Source organism: Diuraphis noxia, unplaced genomic scaffold, assembly GCF_037042655.1.
Source record: "Diuraphis noxia isolate RWA-SAM2 unplaced genomic scaffold, SU_Dnox_SAM2 contig0003, whole genome shotgun sequence".
Lineage (NCBI taxonomy): Eukaryota > Metazoa > Arthropoda > Insecta > Hemiptera > Aphididae > Diuraphis > Diuraphis noxia.
The window spans coordinates 7,748,750-7,768,036 of record NW_028301713.1 but is presented as its reverse complement, the minus strand read 5'-3'; the positions used below and the strand labels follow the sequence as shown (position 1 = coordinate 7,768,036).

Sequence of the window (19,287 nt, the reverse complement as noted above, 5' to 3'; positions counted from 1 at the left end):
TTCGAAAGTGAATAAAGCGAAACATTTGTCGAGACGTTGAGCGATATTTAATCATAATAAATTGTACATTCGTTCGCTATACATAATAATATTATGTATATAAAATACATAAGATTGGAAGTCGAATAAAATACGAAACTATACGGAATCGGTGATACATCAACGTTAAAGTGCCGATTGATTGATTTCATTCATTGGAAAAATTATATTGCAACATTATATTATCATAACACACCTTCGATTCGATTTGAAATTCTAACGCAGAAATAAACTCGGCCTTTCTAGGCGACGCACAGTGGTCTGAAACCCATTTTTAGCTGGCCAAAAGTGCTATTTAAAAAAAACAAAAAACGCTAAATTTTGGTATTTAAATATTTGTATTACAGTATTTTCATTGCAAATTAAAAATATGAGGTCAATCACTTGATTATTTAATATGATACAACCGCTTGATTGGAAATATATAGATTTTTAACAAATATTTTAAACTTTTACGCTATAAATGGTAATCATTTTTTTTCACTCTAAATGATTTATTTAAAATTTTTTCTTCTAATTCACACTTATTATGCTGTTCTTGATATAATTCTGAAAGAAATTTTTTTTTTTTCATTTCTATCAACAGTAATGCAAAATTGAACACAAAAACACACGTTTTCCAGTATTTTTTCGGTTATTGAAGAACATTACTAAAAATTACGCAATTTTACGGACTATTGAATACATACATTTTGTAGAAAAAATTGTCAGTAATAAATTAAAATCAAAAAATTTTGCACCAAATTGCTTTTGTAATGTGCACTTCAATTTTCCAAAATTAATAAGTAGGTACTCACTTTTAATCAAAAAATTATTTTTTATTTTTATTTTACGTAATTGAACCACTTTATTTGATGTACAACTACAAATGTTATAATTATATGAAATGTACATCATTTTAATAGAAATATAACACCTATATACACTTTAATCAGACAAATTAATGTCTGTTAATGATTGATTTAAATCAATCATAATATCTTCATTAGTTTCATCAGCTGCGTTTGATTCTATCGGTCTTAAAAGTTTTTTAATGTCCTCTGAAAATTCTTGTGCATATTTTGGTAAAGCATTCCGCAAGGAAGATATATATGGATCGGATGTAAATAATAAGGTATGCATTAAATCTTCATTCGTATTTAATCTAGAATTTTTTCTAGTATGATGCTCTCTATACACCTTATATTCTTTATTTCGGATTTCTTGAGCTTCTTCCGATAGTTTACCTTAAATATATAAATATATGTTACATTTTAGTAAAATAATATAATATGTTAACAATATTGTTTATCATACTAAATATACCTATTGGAAGAGGAGCAAATCGTATAACGGCTGCACCATGTATTAACACTTTGTGTAAACTCGCAGGCATATAATACCATGGGTATAATGACACAAACATTTTTGCTGTTATTAAACAGTACTCTTCAAAGTAATCAACATTGATTGCGTGTCCACTTGCCATGGCTAATAGTACGTTCCTACATCGTTGTATTAGGTCTGCATTAATCCCAGTACAATCCGCTGAAATTTCGGGTTTTCTAAAAAATTTTCGTGCAGTATTACCGTAATTTGTTGTGCCGTGACCTGTGCAAAATTGAATGTTTTATAATAGTTTACTTAATTTACAAATATAAGCTAGCAACAATAAATTATTTAGTGTTGACTATATACAAATTAAATGTATAGCTATTGAGGGTATATAAAATAAGTATATACCTTGCAATACCACATCGACTAACAGTCCCATCTCGGACAGAAATTTATTTTGTATGAGTTGTTTTCTTTTGTTGAACATATCTTTATGAACTGCCTTAACCTGATGTTGGAATACAATATACAATTTTTGTTAAAATAAGTTTGAGATAATGAAATATAATAAGGTTTACCTGCCATGTTTTGAACTCTAAACGATATGCTAAATGCAAAAAATATTCAAAAAATCTTATCCATGCATGTAGCGTTGAAAGTCCAAATCTGTAGTTGTCTGTAATACTAGGTCTATTTATGACATTATCAATATTATTGAATTCTTTTGATTTACACCCACAAATATAACAAGTCTGGCTTGATATTCCAGTCATTGAATTACAAACCTTTTTAAAATGTAAAATGAAAATGTACTGAAGTTTAAGTTTAAGTTTATATTATAAAAATAATAATCTGTTGAACTTAAGTAATTTATTAAAAACACAGACATATTACCTTTTCATCTACCATTGAAAATATGAGTGTATGTTTAACTTGAACGACTTGGTCATTAAACAGAACATCTGTGTTGCATACATTATTAATTTGTTCTTCTATGTCTTTAACTTCTTTTTTTGTGCTTTCAGTAGTTTCTTTTTTATACATAAACTTAATCGGTCGGCAGAATTTCGTCGATGATGGAACAGGATTTTGCCAAATAATATCAGAATCATTATTTCTAATAGGAAAACATCGAAGTTCTAGAGGCACAAGTGAAAACATGAACATATGGTTTGATCTGTAGGTGTAGAACTGTCATTAAATTTTTGTTTATATTGAGATTGACCGCTGCTCCCATCACATCCCCACTTGTACACCATTTCTAATTCAGCGTTTAAATTCTTGTTACAAATTGAAGATATTTTTAATATTCTATTTGTAGTATGATCTAAGAGACTTTGTAGTGGAATTTTACAGTAAGATTCTGTTATATCTATGTTTCTAGGATAACAATTTTTTTTTTCCAAAATAATATTTTCATAGGACGGATATTCATTACAGTTTCTCTTTTTAGATCCGAGACGAATGTTTGTATACTACTGTTTTGTGAGCTTATTATCTATCATAAATGCTAAAGCTTCATCTGGACTCCATCATTATCCAAACTCTAACATAATATTATATATTATTATTATCATAGTTTTCCGGCACAGTAATGATTAGGCTACACCGTCGTCGTGAAGGTAAATAATCTGAGAGCATTGTAAACACGTAATTCATAATCGAATACTTGATGTATTGTGTTTTTTACTAATATTTTACCTACGTAGAAACACATACGGTTACACGGTAACCTATATTATTGTATGTATTTCTCTAACAATTATGGTGTTGGTCGAAATATTAATGATGATATGTATGAAAATATAAACGTAAAAAATTGTAATTCAATACGTTCAATGTGCTTTAGAAAATATATTGGCATAACATTGTGCTGCAGCGTTTAAACAGACTAAAATGCACTTCAAAACACTAAGACTTAATTTAAATTAACTAGGCACATATAAATATATTATAAAAGACGCTGAGACGGGTAAATAATGTTTTAGATCAGAAACAGTCTTAGAACGATTTTCAAGTCAGCGTTAAGTTTTAATATTTGAAATCGAGAATATTATTTAATATTTATGTGACGATATCCTCCTAACAACGTATTATTAAATAATTTCAGACGTCAATAATAAATTGCAATAATATTATATATATTTTGTGAAATTCATCGATACGAACTTTAAACAGTCAAACAAAATAAATCGTTCTAGACTAACGGTCATTGTTTTTTTCTTCAATTTGTACGTATTTAAAATGTATAATATTTTAATGGCTTTAATACGGGTAATAGTAATAATTGGAAACACGAGAATAATATAATAATATAAATTATAATGTCGAGTTGTCGGTCAAAAATCAAATTTTCAAAAGCCTGGCATGGATGAAACGAAGAGACCATCGTCGTTGTGGTTGTTAAGGAGATTTTTATCAAAAATATTTATGCAAAACTGCTGCGGAACCAATAAACTCCAAAAACGTTATACATTAATTGATCCTTGTTGTTTTTTTTCATAAAAACAATTTAAATAACGCGCACGCACAGGCTTGATGGGAATACCTGAATCCATCAACCCATGTCTTTATTTATTTTGGGTGCGAGTTATACTGATTTGGTATTATTATCGCATAATTATTATATTGTTTGTCGAACATATTTTCTACGTCTGCAGATTAGAACTCGTATAATTATTATTCCACTAGTACAATATTATTAATTGTTTTCGAATGAACTATTATTACGATTATAAACCAATATTATAATGATATTGTTATAACGATTTTACAATATTTTAACGGCACCCGTAGACGCGACACTTTGTATCGAAAGGCATTTGACCTGTTTCCGGAGAGAGGAGGATGTGCTCGCTCAGCAGAGTTTTTGGCATCGTTTTTCAGGCGTATATTCTATGTTTTTGGCTCTGTTTTTGCCAACAATTCGAGTAGGTATTTTAAAATTGGATTTTTTCTATACACAGCGCACAGAATACAAATCGTATATATAATATAATATATATATATATATATATGTATAGTTGTTTTTTTCTAATAATGTTTTAGCGACTAAAAAAAAAAAAAAGAAGTGCTTGAGCCAAAACACTAATTTCGATATAGATTATTTTGAATTAATTTTTAAAACTGTGCAATTCGCTTGGACGTAAAAGATTAATCAGCCCTTCGTATCGACTATAATTTAATTTTATAATAATTATTATAATGCGTTTGTTACGAGCGCACCTACTATGAGCCACGCATTATATTATTATTAATTAAATACGTATGTTGGGTTAAGTTAGGTTACGTATTTAGAGGATTTTAAAGGACGTTTAGATATCATGTGGTTAAAAAGTATATACGCGAAATATCAATTAAGTATAATAATGACTGGGCAGGGCAGGGCCGGGCCGAGGGCCTGGCAAGGTGGGCAACTGCCAGGGGCGCAAAATATGAGTAGGAATGGGGGCGCAAAATTTGATGTAATCTAGGGAGGGGGCGAAAATTTTTATTTTGCCAGGAGCACCGCTATTGATCGGGCCCATATTATTATAATAATACCATTCTAGTATCGGCATAGGTCCACGGCACGGTAGTAACGCAACAATAACTAATAGTCTAATAGTCGTGTACAACTAAACAGTCACATAATTATCCAGACTTTTTTTAGGGGTGGGGGTGTTACACGCTATAAAAAATTTATCATTGTTAGTGTAACGTGACAACGGCGATAGTGATTACTGGTATAAACACAGAATATTTATTGGTATAAGACATATTTTATTATTTTAGTATGCGTTCATGTATAAGAATAATTATTTTAAATCGTTTTAAAAAATAATAGCAAATACAGTCAATTGAGCCAATGAGGGGGACATGACCTCTGTACCCCCCTGGATACGCCACTGCAACTAAATATATTTTATGAACCTATCGTGATTGTTATAGTTGTCTGAAAAAACAAATAAAATTATACACCTGAAAAACATATTCAAATCCAAATTGCTTTTAAGAAAATCCCTAACTTGAAAATCTGATCAATACAAATTTGTAATATTTTTTTTATGTATTAACTAAAAAATTGATACCTAGTTGATAAAATATAATTGTACCAACGCCATTTATGTCCGTAACATATTAATACTATATCATCTCGAGTCCTTGAAAATGTCATGAATTTCGAATAAAATATTAATGCAGATTCGCCTAGCTATTGTGCTTCACATTCGGAATTGTGTAGGTATCCGAAACACGAACTCAATTTAAGCACGCCACCTGTTATACACATAATAATATTATATTAATATCAATACAAATAAAATATTATTTTAGATTGTCGGGGTGTACAACACATCTAAAATATAATATTACCTATTTATAAAAACATAATATTGAAGTTAAACAAATACCAGAAGGCGGGACTACAAAAAGATAATCAATAGGTAGGTATGTGCATGCAATATACAAGCTGATTTTTTAAGCATGTTCGTCTTATTTTTATGGTTAAGCTATGAATATACATATACAGGGTGATTTTTTTATCGAAGAACACTCATACTCATACACTCATACTTTTTAAATAATGAGTGTTCTTCGATAAAAAAATCACCCTGTATATTAAAATTCGGATTTTTTTAATTTTCAAATAGGTACACTTGAAGACCATTTTTTGGACCACTTAAGAATGATCGTGTATTACTGCAACAATACAAACTTCAGTTTTTCAAACAAATTAAATTAAATTCAAGCTAGTATCGTTTTCGAGTTACGTAACTTTATGATATAAGGATAACGATTTCCAGTTAAACAGGGAGGTGTTCATTTGAAAAATTGAAGCTGATATTGCCACAGGAATACTACTTTAGTAGTACAAAAATATCATAAATTTGCATATAATATGGTCTTTAAGTTTAATTGAAAATTCTAAAAATTAAAATTTGAATTACCTTATGTGCTATGAAAGCGGAAAACGGGGGTGAGCATGATTAAAAAAAATTACCCTGTATATTATACTCTGTCGAATCGTCATTCCTTATTATTACAAGACGATAAACTATTTCGAAATTATTTGCGAGGAACGTCAAGCTAGTAATTTAAACGGTTTATTTGGCTTCCACCTCGTTAGAGAAAAATTACATACCAACCATGGACATAACCCTAGCTTTAGGTCGTCGTACATAATAATAGAATAATTCCCAATGTCCAATAATTAATAGGCAATGAACAAATAGCTGTTAGGTGAAAACCCATCGGAAACACGAAAACACGGGTATTCGTTATAACTCATAATAATAATGATGATAATAATAATACCTATATAAAACGACTGCAGGGTATAAATATTTGAAATAATAATTAGTAATTTATTGATTTGGTGTGAAAGATATTGCGGGGTTTAAAGACCCACAAACATAATTCTGGTTATGCACTGGTTATTATTATTATTTTCTATTTTTCGATCAATGGACACTACACTGGTTGCTTTATTGCGTATGTGGTATATCATTATAGCTTTGGTAAAATAATGAAAAATGTCGACTGCAGCAGCAGTCAACAGCTGATTTAAATCGAACTTTTATCAAATAATCACGAAATTCATAAGATATAATACCTAGGACTGTTCGATTATTTTTTTTACCACTCGATAATTAATTTCACGTTTTAATCGATTATTTCGATTAATCGATAATTAATTGTCATTCCAAAAATCGATTTTTAACGACAGATTAATCAATTTTTTATTGACCAATTAATCGATTTTTTTATCATGGATAAATTGATTCCTTAACTTCTACACAATTTTAGACAAGATTTGCAGGATGACTATAACATATTGAAGTAGATGTCCACTTACTTTTATAATATTATCCTCAATACATTCCGAATCAGTTAGCAGAATGCAGACGTAAGATAAGATAGACTGATAGACGCATAGCAGCCATATAAAAGTAAACAAACTCTTAAAATGTAAAAAGTGCTAAAAATAGAAATTAATTCGAACCGTCAAAACACGATTGAAGATAATCTTATCTTTAATCGTGATTATAATAGGAAATTCGATAATTAGATTAATAGGAAATTCGATTATTTGATTAATCGGAAATTCGATTATTACGATTATTTGATTAACTGGAAATTTGATTATTTCGGTTTTTTTATTAATCGGAAATTCGATTATTTCGATTATTTGATGATTAATAGAATTTTATAAAAACCGTAAAATAATCGTTGGGAAAAATAATAATCATTATAATCGATTAATCAAACAGCCCTAAAAATACCGCCATTGAATGGTTCAACAGTATTTCAAGAGTTAATCAATTGCGCTTAAAATTACCTTTTGATATACAAATTGCCCTAGGTCTTTTCTGGGTCGATAGACCAATAATAATTATACGCAATAAAATAAAAAATATTCAACGAACGTCTATATTAATAATATTAATTGTACATTATAAATCTATAACTAAAAAAGCGGGTAAGTCGTAGATGTCGCTCTGCTGTACAGTAGGTTACAAGTGGGTTACTGTAATGGATGGAATTAAATTTGAATCCAATGATATTATATCATTGTATACGAAAAACGATTCTTAGCGAAGACGGTTTATCTTTCTAGGATATATTATAAATTATTAAAATTTTTCAAATCTTAGATTTAAAAAGAAAAATGTTATGAATTTCTAGTTTGAAATAATTTTCGAATGCTCGTAAAAAAAAATTGTGACTATGCAATCCTTTTATTTTTCAATTGTTATTGTAAAAATATGATAGGAGCTATGTATTAAATTTTCAAATCTTAGATATAAAAGGAACATTTTTTATGAATTTCTAGCATAAAATAATTTATGGATTTTCGTGATTTTTACGTATGTTGTCAAAATTCAAACTTTGAATCCTTGTAAAAAAAAAATTGTGACTATGAATTTATTTTATTTTTCAACTGCTATTGTTAAAATGTGTTAGAAGCCTTGTACTAAATTTTCAAGCTTTTCTGCCTAACAAATAAATTGTTATTGATATTAATTAAAAAAAAACTAATAATGATCGAAAATTTCAAATGCCTATGAATAGTTCAACTTAAGTCGAAATTTTTTGAAAATTGCATGGTGGATAGAATATACTTATATAAACATTTATTAACAAAATTTCATGTATCTATGGTCATCCGTTTTAAAATTACTTCAAAAACCAAAATTGATTTTTGTCGAAAAATGAGTGTGCGTAAAATTTCCCGTTTTTCCCTTAATTTTTATTTTGTTTTTCTCGATTATTTAGAAAAGTATTAAGAAGTTTTTACTTTTGACCCCCCCAAAGTACCAACTAGATTCACTTTCTGATCGAACGAGGTACTGAAGTCAAAAATCGAAGCATTTTTACTGCCCCAAGACGTGATGACAGACACAAAAAAAAAAAATAAATAAATAAAAATAAAAACATACATCATGGTAAAACCAATACATTCATCGCTCCGCTCAGAATCTAAAATACACATACATATAAATAATTAAAATTTTATAAATGACTATTATAATATTATATTCAACAAATTTATAGTATATATTTTTATAAAAATGTATATATATGCAGCGCAATTGGTGTACAGGCCTAAAGAACAATTTTTTTTTAAGGCACAACTGGCCCATGTCCAGCATTTCATCGCATCGACAATACAATATGATAAAATATTATTTAAATAAATTCTTAAACTTTTCAAATGAATTCTCATTCACGTCTTTTGCGTTTCTCTAATATTCTCATAAATAACGCGATGAATGTCATAACGATTATTATAGACATTTAAAACGATCACCTTCCAACCGTTTGAATTTAAAAGTAATGAAGTCCAACAAAATATATATATAATATTACTATGGGTATGGTTATAAAGGTATTACCTAAAATTGTACAGAAAATATCTTTAAAAAAATAAGAATTATAATATTTTATATTATGGTTAACATTTTACTTATCCAGTGGGTTTGAAGTGAAACATGTCAAACTTTTAATTGACAAAAATATTATCATAATCTAAATTATAGGTATTTCATAAGATTATTTTATTTTTCATAATTATTATTGTAGGTAGGTAATCGATTTCGTAGTTGTACTTGAACTGAACTATAATTTATTACCTAAAATGAAGAAGAGGATTGTCTGTTCTTTTTTGTTCTCTTCTTGAATTATGTCACTAAAAAGCTTGTCTGGCGGCGTTACTCGTTTATTTTTACAACAACTCTGTTGATTTCTCCCCTTCGATTTCGCAATTTCGGTATTAAAGGATTTTTTTTTTCAAACTTTTCATGATTTTAATCAGTTCACCACAGTGTAACGTTTTGACTTGTTGAACTTTAAATTTATGTTAAGTAACCATGTAAAGTTTATACACGTTTCACGACTATTGACATATTATTATCGTGTTGTATTTTTTTTTTTTTTTTACAGTGGACAAATATAGTAATAGGTACCTACAACATAAGTTTATCGTTTATTTCAGTCCTAATATATTACATAGACTGTATTTTTTTTTACTTTTGTTTCATGTAACAAAAATAAATTATTTTACCGTAAATATTATGCTCTTAAAAACAAACTATGCGTATATTGTTTTGTGTTTCATTAATTATTTTGATATCATATCAATAATGCAAAGGTATCCCAAATCAATATAAAGAAATATTATTATAGCGTAGTCAATGTAAACATTTAGGGCCGTTCTTACAATGTCCGGTTAAGTGTCGGTTAAGACTAACCGGTAGAATTCTATCGGTTAACTCATGATAAATTCTTCCGGTTAGTGTTATCAGGCACTAACCGAGCATTGTAAGAATGGCCCTTAATAAATAACATTATAAGGTTTATCGTGCTTATCAATTATTAGAAGAAATAATTACAAAATATTCCTTTTATCGTATCACTGATTGATATTCATCACAATACAAGACCTAGCATTGTACGATTTGTTATATTGTTCTCAACTCCATTATTTATTTAAAAGATTTTTTTGCATTGTAATTTTAAATACAAGGACATTTCCTTTTAGTTTGATTCATTTCGTGTTTATCTTTTTAAATAATTTTTTTACCCTTTCACCTGCTTAAATGAAAAATTCACGAAGGGAAAAAAACGTGACAAGTGGACGACTATATACCATTAAATACCTTTATTTGCTCTTTTTTGTTTCTAACCAAAGCCATATTTTGTTTGTAGATCTCTTAATTTTGCCAAGTGCGAATTTTCACCCTAACAGTGCATTCAAAAAACAGACCATTTTTTCTCTCTTCTTGTTATCTTCGTTCGTATAATCAAATTAGTGAAAGTTATTTTACGTAACGCACCAGTACACTTTTTGCATTTGGTTTTGTGGTTCTAAAAAACTTCATTTTTTTTTTTTTTGTTACTCCGAAGAATAAGTTTACAGCTTTGACAATTTGGTGTATAATATAGTTTTCAATGTTTTGTTGAAACTTTTACATTTAGGATTTTTATCTAAATCTCTTGAAAGAAAAATAAGCTTTATATTTTGGATTTCTTTCTATAAAACCTGAGACTCGTGACGTCAAAAGTTTGAAACAACTTTTAAAATATTATTGTTATATCATTTTTTAAATTGCGGATTTTTATATTAAATGTAACATAATAATATAATCATTACCTCTATGATATAATAATTTTGGTATATTATTATAATATGACGATGGCTATCCTTTTCGAAAAATCAATAGTTTTGTAATTTTCATTTTTAAAGCGTATACGTTCCTCACATAATATATTATTTTCATTATATATTTAAGAATTGATTTTACAGTTCAACGTTGAATGCGTTCTCATTAAATCGACCAAATTTGATGATTATTGGTTAGACGGCGGTTGTCACAACACGGCGCAATAGTAATACTTTTACACTGAATTATCATATTTTATTGACATTTTAGACAAATAAAACGATAGAAACTGATAGTAATTGCGAAACGCCTTCATACACCGTATACGCGTATCTTCAAAAATATATTATACAGCATTGTAGAAAATAAAAGAACGATCGAAACGATTTCTCGTGTTTATAGGTCATTTCGTTGTATGCTCAATGTTGATAAATCGTTACAGTGTATTATGACATAGGTGGTAAATGCCGGTTGCTCGCTGTTTTGAACTCATAAATTTTACTCCGTTGATGTGTTAATGCATCTACTTCCTCTTCGTGTTCAGATGTTACTCTGTAAAACATGTACATACTACTTATACATATATATATAATATACTAGTGCAGAACCCACTTTAAAAATGATACGTGAGGAGCTTAAAGTCTCTAAAATATATGAGTGTGAAATCTTAACCAAGTTTTTGAATCAGGTAATTTTTTCTTATTTTAAATTGTTGTCAAACAAACGACGATTCCCGATTGAAATAATGATTGAAACCTATTCGTACAGGCGACCTAATATACTCTTAAAATTAGAGAACTTAACCCAACTGATCAGTAGATGTCTTATTTTATTTATTATTATTATTATTATTATTATTAATTTATAAGTTTAAGTTTCCGATAAACTCAACAACGTTTCTGTTTATGTCGCCTCAAATTAAAATTATTATAAAATACTAAAGAGCAAATAGTTTCAATTTTTATCAAATTTATTTTAATCTTTCGTCATATAAAAATCCAACTAAATACGTTATTAAATTTCTATTTTATAACGTACATTTAACAGAAAACAAAAAATATTTTATGATACGTAAAACGAGGTCAACATCATCATAATAATAATTATTATAATTTTGAAAAACATTTCAAGGCGAATAATTATGTTCTTATGTAAATGTGTTTTAATTTTAAATAACAAGAATAATAATTCTGATTCAGGTTAAAAAAAATACTCAACAATTATAAAATACAATAATGTCTAATGAAACTATTATACTTAACAATGCATCATATCAGATAGTTTACGTAATTGTTTCGCAGCTAGAGGGCGTTAAGGCTTAGGTTTACTCGTATTTTTGGAGATTTTCATACAAAAACCATACCAAGAGGGGTCTCAATATTTTAGTTATAATAAAACAATATTTGCTCGTTAAAACTTGAAAGTTTTTAAACTTATATTTGCATCGGCTTTTTATTTTCAAAGAAAGCAATATAACAACATTGTTGAAAATTATTTTTATTATTTTAGTATAATATTTAAAAAAGGATTGTCCGTTTTAATATTTTATTCTTGGTATATCATTCGTAAAATAATTTTTAGGTCATTGGTCATTAAGTGTTATGAATTAAATTAATAAAGATGTCATAACGATAACAGTTATTATAATAATACATTAAAGTGATCCACTAAAATATCCACAGCCATTATTTTGAAAATTTGTAACAATATAATAATTTATACCAGAGATCTCAAAACTACGGATCAAATTCGACAGTGACAAGTCACTAAATGAACTAAAAATATGTGTGTAATATCCAAAATTAAAATATCTTTATCGCACACAAGTGTCAATATTATATCAACCCTGTCATAATTATAATTAAAGAACTATTTTAAAATATTTATAAATATATTGTATATATTTCTATAAAATTATTATTATTTAGTATGATAATTTAGTCTACTATAAGAGATTTTGATATTTTATATACCATTTGAATAAAAAAATTGGTTTATACCTGATTTATACATTATAACGGGTACGCATTGAAACTGAAGTTATAAATTAATAATATTTCGATTTATTTATTTAATTTACCCTTAGAAGTCTATTTTAAAGTACATTATAATATAGTTCATTAGAAATATAAAACAAAAATAATTGGTTATTTATTGGTGCACATTAATTGCATGATAAATAAATGTGTAAACTTGGAGTAAGTTGTACTTACAGCATTATAATATTATGATGTACTGAAAAATGCATCGTTTATATTTATTTATACATTATTTAAGTTGCTATGTATTTTTTTTTTTATACATATTAACATTTTTTTAAATTCAAATGACTAATTTGTAGTTATTTTTATTTAATTATTCCGTTACCTATTATAACAGCAAACGTTGTAGGTAAATTGCAGCATATTCATTTATACTTCAAAACACACGTATTTTTTTTTTTTTACCCGTTATAACGAAAACAATTAACAACTAGTTATTTATTTTCAACAGTATAACTCTGCATACCTACACTACTAATATCACAAATAATATTATGATTATTTAGATGAAAAAAAAAATTTAATTGAGCAGTACATTTTTTTTTTAAAGTCAGTTATAGTTTCTTGTCCATAAATTAGTTTTATTATGCATTTTATGTTCAAAGTTTGAACAGCAAAAAAGCAGTTAAGGAATAAGAGAAATATATATTCTGTACGTAAAAAAAGAATGATATACGCGTATAGAAAAATATCGGATATGAAAAATGAGTTTCAATAAACTTATACTGTAACTATAGAAAAGTGTTAAACGATGGGTGCCTACGTAATGTCTTGGACGGGTTTTTTTTTATATAATCTGTACAAGTTTGACATGATATAGTTATTATGGTTTATTCATAATCTCATGGAATACAATAATTCCAACACTGTATTATAGAAATTGTATCTACCGTAGCAGTATCACATCACGTCAATAAAATAAATAGATTATTGATAAATATAATGTTTTTGAATAACTGATACTATTACAATCAATCGAAAACGATAAACAACAAATAATTAACACCATTTTTAATAAACATTCAATGTAGTATGTCATGTTATGTTCAAGCAATCAAACGTATAGTACAAGACCCAATAAACATAATAATATTTTACTATTTAAAACCAAAACGATGTAATGAAAAAATGAATTAATATATTGTTGTTATTCGTCGTCAAGTCACTTTCAGTCTAGTTCGAGAACTTAAAATCTGCTGACGTTTTGAAAATACAATATTACAGTATTAACTGTTACAGAATATACTTATAAACGTTTTAGGGCCACCTAATCTAACCAAAATTCAAAAATCCTACAACATATAAACCATGTTTTAAACAGTTTGTTGTATTTAGAAGTAGAGACGAGTATACATAAATCTCTCTTTATATAATAATATAACATATATTATAGTACTCACTCGTAAATCCAAAAGTTTCGAAATAGTTTGTTATATGCGCTTGTATGGCGTATTGTTTTTTTTTTCATATTATTTTTATGTGTTCGGAGACCTTTTAAGTTATAAGCGGGTGAGACGGGTACGTGACATTTGCAGCTGATGCTAACAAATGGCGTCCACTTGGATTAAAAGCGCAACAGCTCACGCGGGGGGTGGTAAGCTGGAAGAGAAAGCAAGCGCATACTGCAGACAGTAACTACGGGATGTGTTCAAATTTGATTTCTTTCTGGACAACAGCGTCTACATGTCTCATGTTATATATAAATATATTATGTCATATATGCGTCACAGGCACGACTATTTCGTATCGTGCAAACCAGCATTTAGCTAAATTGGTTTTGACTTGTCTCCCTTTTTTTTGTATGCATTACGAAAGCGGACCCATTCTGTCACTTAATGTATACGCAACCAGTCCAACCGTTCAATAATATTATGGTAATTAGAATAATAGAAAAACATTCCATAAAGGCCAATATATACATATTATAACATTGTCGGAAGCATTATCGTTGGTTTCGTTAAATAAGGGGTGGCCCAAAACTATAATATAAAATAACAACGAAAAAATAAAAACTTAAGTTCAATCAAACTTTTTTTGCGCGGTAACACATAATGAGATTTCAAATAAAAGAGCATTGTATGGGAGTTGTCAACAGGGAGTCGTGCTTGGATAACTGTTCCGGTCCAAAAACTTCCGATATAAAATGAATTTCATGATAATTAAAATGTTTCTAATGTTTATTTTGTTCTATAGTTGAAATAAATCAATGGAAAAATTACCTTCATTGTTGATGATGATATAATGATTTTCGACTGCCAAACTTAAAATATCAATTACACGACAAGGTACATAATATAAATTATACAAAGTTGAGACAAACCATTGATTTGTAAGACAATTCATATAAATTACGCGTATACGCTCAAAAGCCTATTTATACATTATACATACAAAATATGTAATGATATGTTTATCTCTAAAAGCATAAGCATAATATTATTTTATATTATATCGCGTTTTAGTCAATATTCAAAAATATATTTAATGCATTATTTACGCACATTGCACTGTGCGATTCGTATATTTTTGACAAAAGAACTAGTCTATATAATATACTTTTAAACGATTATATTGTATTATTATTTTAACGGAAACTGTACGGTTTTTTATTTTTATTTTTTATGAGTGCTTGATTGGTGTCTGTTGTATATTTTTACAACGCGTTAACGTCAACTTCAGCCATATGTCCTTTTTTCATTGAAAAGAAAAAAAAAGGAAATATACGAAGGTGTTAAATTGACGATTTATATAATGCGTACATATATATGTCACCCACCCGCTGCTAAACGAATTACAAATGATTTTGACAACAAGCGACCGAAATATTTCTAGAAAGTGATGTACAATTTGTACATTTTCGTACCATCATCATTGTTTATTGTTATATTTTATACGCCTATTTCTAAAATAAAACGGTAGGTAATAGTCTTTCGATGAAATGTTTGAAAATATTTTCTTGCCATAATAAAAAATCTAAAATATTATGCCTATTACTATACTAACCCACAATACGTAGGTATCTATTAAAATATACATTTTAATACAAATTGTTTTTTTTCTATTTAAAATATAACTATTAGACTTGAGCTTTGGCTTGAGTGTATGTGCGTTTTTTCTTCGGGTGTATTCAAAATAGGACAACAATGCTTTTATTTTATTGTACACTGTATTATTTTATTGATATTTAATTATAAACCTAAAGATATTATGAATCTATATCATATATGTATTCACGTGTTTTGAATGTAAAGGGTGATTTCTTACGCGCACCTACTTATTTGTACGTTTAAATTATGCATATATTCAAATTGAGATTTTTGGAATTTTTAAATAAATTCAAAGCTCATATTTATAAACACTTGAGATTTTTGTACTGTTTAAGAAAGATCCAGTGATTCCGTTTTTCAAGGAACCACCATTTTTAATTTTTAATTACCAAACAGATATATTTTTTTAGAATTTAAATGTATGTGTTAATCAAAATATTTAACTAACGTGTAGTATTCTCGAGTTATATAACTTGTGTACTAAGTATAAATGTATAATATGTCTATGGTATTTTATTAAGTAGATATAAGTGCTTTGAAAATTATAAAAAGTTAGTAATCACTATTGATTTATTAATATAAATAATTTAAGGCGGGAAAAAGGTGGTCTCGCTAGAAAAATAGAAGTTTTTGTTGCCACAGGACACTCCTTAAGTAGTACAAAAGATATCATACATTTTAAAATATGTTCTTTGTGAGGTATAATTAAAAATCATTAGGGTTAAAAATTAATTTCCATCAATGTATACTATTAAAGGAAAATTGTAGGTTAGGTTATACTTAAAAAGTCTCCATTATTATATTAAAAACAAAATCTTACTACTGACGATTTCGTGTTAGATGACTTATCCACATTGATGAATGCATAATTAAAAAAAAAAATTATACATTTCATACTTTTATGCATACAAACAAATTATTAAACATTTCAAGGTTTTGAAATGCAGAATAAAATATATTGCATCGAAAAAATATATTCTATAGGAATAAAAAGAAATAAATAATGCTCAAAGAAAATACACTATACGTCTGGATAACGTTATCTCTATTTTCTTTTGAAGAGAGTACCTACATATTATGGGTTTATATTTAAAAAATATATATTCCCATGATATTTTCATCTCAAAGGTCTGTGCAATTGTATTCTTTACTTTTAATCCCTTTGATGCATTTTGTACTATATAAAATAGAACTATCTATACTTAAATACCTACACCATATTAATTTTTATTTAAAATAAATTCGGATAAATAACAAATTTGTATAATTAAGTAATAACACGTATGATGTTGTAATATACCTAAATAAATTATAAATCGTAAACATCATGATGGTATAAAACATTTACTATACCAAAATAATAACTTTAATGTTATCATTGAAAATATAGATGTTTTTTTTTTATTGAATGTAGTAATTTAGCTTTAATTGCTCTGTACTTAATTTAAATATTATTGGTAATTTGGCGCAAGTGTCTTATAATTAACCGAACAATCACCCTATTATACACGATAGTATAGTTTGGTTTATTACTTGCTGAACATTATCTAACATATTAGTTATTACTTGTTACTCTATATACCTCAATAAAAGATAGTGTAGTTTGGGAAAATTTCTGAATTAATTAACTATGAAAAACTTACCATTTTGATTACTGAATTCTGATCAAACATGTTGGATAATTTAACCTAGAAACATATTTTAAAATGTATTCCAAATTATTTACTCCATCGCTCATTAATTTGTATTTAATTATAATAATCATTCAAACGTTTTTAAACGAGATGAATGATGACACACACTTACATTTCGTTGGAAATATTATTATTTTTAAGATCAATAAGAAAAACAATTTATTTTTATAATATTTTGTAAAATATCATACTTTCATAACATCCTATATTTTAAAATTAACATTGTATTGTACTTGATTAAGTATGATAGATTTGTAAGTGGACACGTAATTTAATAATTCTGGTTAAAATCTAGTAAAGGCGAAACGAGAGATTGAACAATATAATATGAGAATGAAGCATTAGGATCAATCATCAAAAATATGCAAATATGTTAGCTTTCCTAAGAAAAATCGACCTATACAATACAATTTAAACTTTCTGCTAACGATAACCATAATGTTAATGTTAGTGAAAATCACACAAAATTAATACCATATTAATTGTATAATTTTAGTTCTATAAATCACTCATTATGTATAAAACAAAAAACTAATAACCTTTGCTGTTGATGTTTTAAGTTCAATAAAACAAAAATATTTTTATATAATACAATATAAAACGTCATTGTTATTAAAAGTATAAGCAAAGTATAAACTGTAATAAAGTTTAATAGCACTTTATTATTCACTAGATCGTTTATCTTTAAATCTAAGATCCATTATCTAAATTCCTTATTAGCTGGATTAAATTGGTAAGTACTTGGAAATTTATCTTATTTATTTACGTGGTAGAATATAAATAAGATGGAATAATAGTTTCATGAAAGTAGACAGGTATTTACATTATTTATCAACAGTATACCAACTATGTTTTTTTGCCCATAAGTAAGTAGACTCATTATAAACAACCGCCTGTTATTCATAAAGGTACGTGTATCGCTTGTACAATGCATATGGATTAGGGCTATTTGGGAGAGAGTTTTGTCGGTGGTATATATTTTGTTATGTTAAGTCTGAAAGTGACGTTTAATCGCATTTTAAAACGATTCTGAACGAAACGCATTAACTGATAAACGAATCGTATTTTGTATTAAAAAAACTTTAAAACTAACACACACATTTATATTCTTATATTTTTTCCCTCAAAGATGACTTAAGATAAACTAACAGTAACTTCTGCTGAAATTTAAAAAAATAAAAAATGAATGGAAATGATTCAAAACTATTAAAAAAATTTTTTTTGTCACATGCCATTATATTTATTATGTTTAATGAATCACAAATAATAGTATACGAGTATTAGTAGTCTAGTTAGTAGTATAAAATTTCAGAAATTTAATATTTAAACAATTAAATTAAATTTTTCAATTAAGTTTGCTTTTAACTTAGAAAGAGGAAAAATTAGAAATATTCGTTGAATTTTATAGTATATTTCATAAAAGTAAAAATATATCGTAAAAATGTTATCAGTTTAAATATTTGTTTTTAAACATATAATTGATAAGTTCAGAGGCAATGATAATATT

The 19,287-nt window shown here is 27.2% G+C and overlaps 1 protein-coding gene across 1 annotated transcript; it reads right to left on the bottom strand.

The window, feature by feature from the left end:
* Positions 1-890: 890 nt before the first annotated feature.
* Positions 891-2,126, bottom strand: LOC149056651 (uncharacterized). The gene is made up of 4 exons (XM_089224080.1): positions 1,932-2,126; positions 1,762-1,861; positions 1,345-1,629; positions 891-1,265 (listed from the first exon to the last, which is right to left on the bottom strand). The coding sequence occupies exons 1-4, from the start codon at positions 2,124-2,126 to the stop codon at positions 967-969; spliced, it is 879 nt and encodes a 292-aa protein (XP_089080206.1). The 3' UTR covers positions 891-966.
* Between the last annotated feature and the right edge of the window lie 17,161 nt (positions 2,127-19,287).

Bases quoted from the DNA above. Each gene is read 5' to 3' on its own strand.
- LOC149056651 (XM_089224080.1), bottom strand. From the start codon at position 2,126: ATGACTGGAATATCAAGCCAGACTTGTTATATTTGTGGGTGTAAATCA. The intron at 1,862-1,931 runs GTAAACCTTATT...TTCCAACATCAG, and splicing joins TAGAGTTCAAAACATGGCAG to GTTAAGGCAGTTCATAAAGA. The intron at 1,630-1,761 runs GTATATACTTAT...AATTTTGCACAG, and splicing joins AGTCGATGTGGTATTGCAAG to GTCACGGCACAACAAATTAC.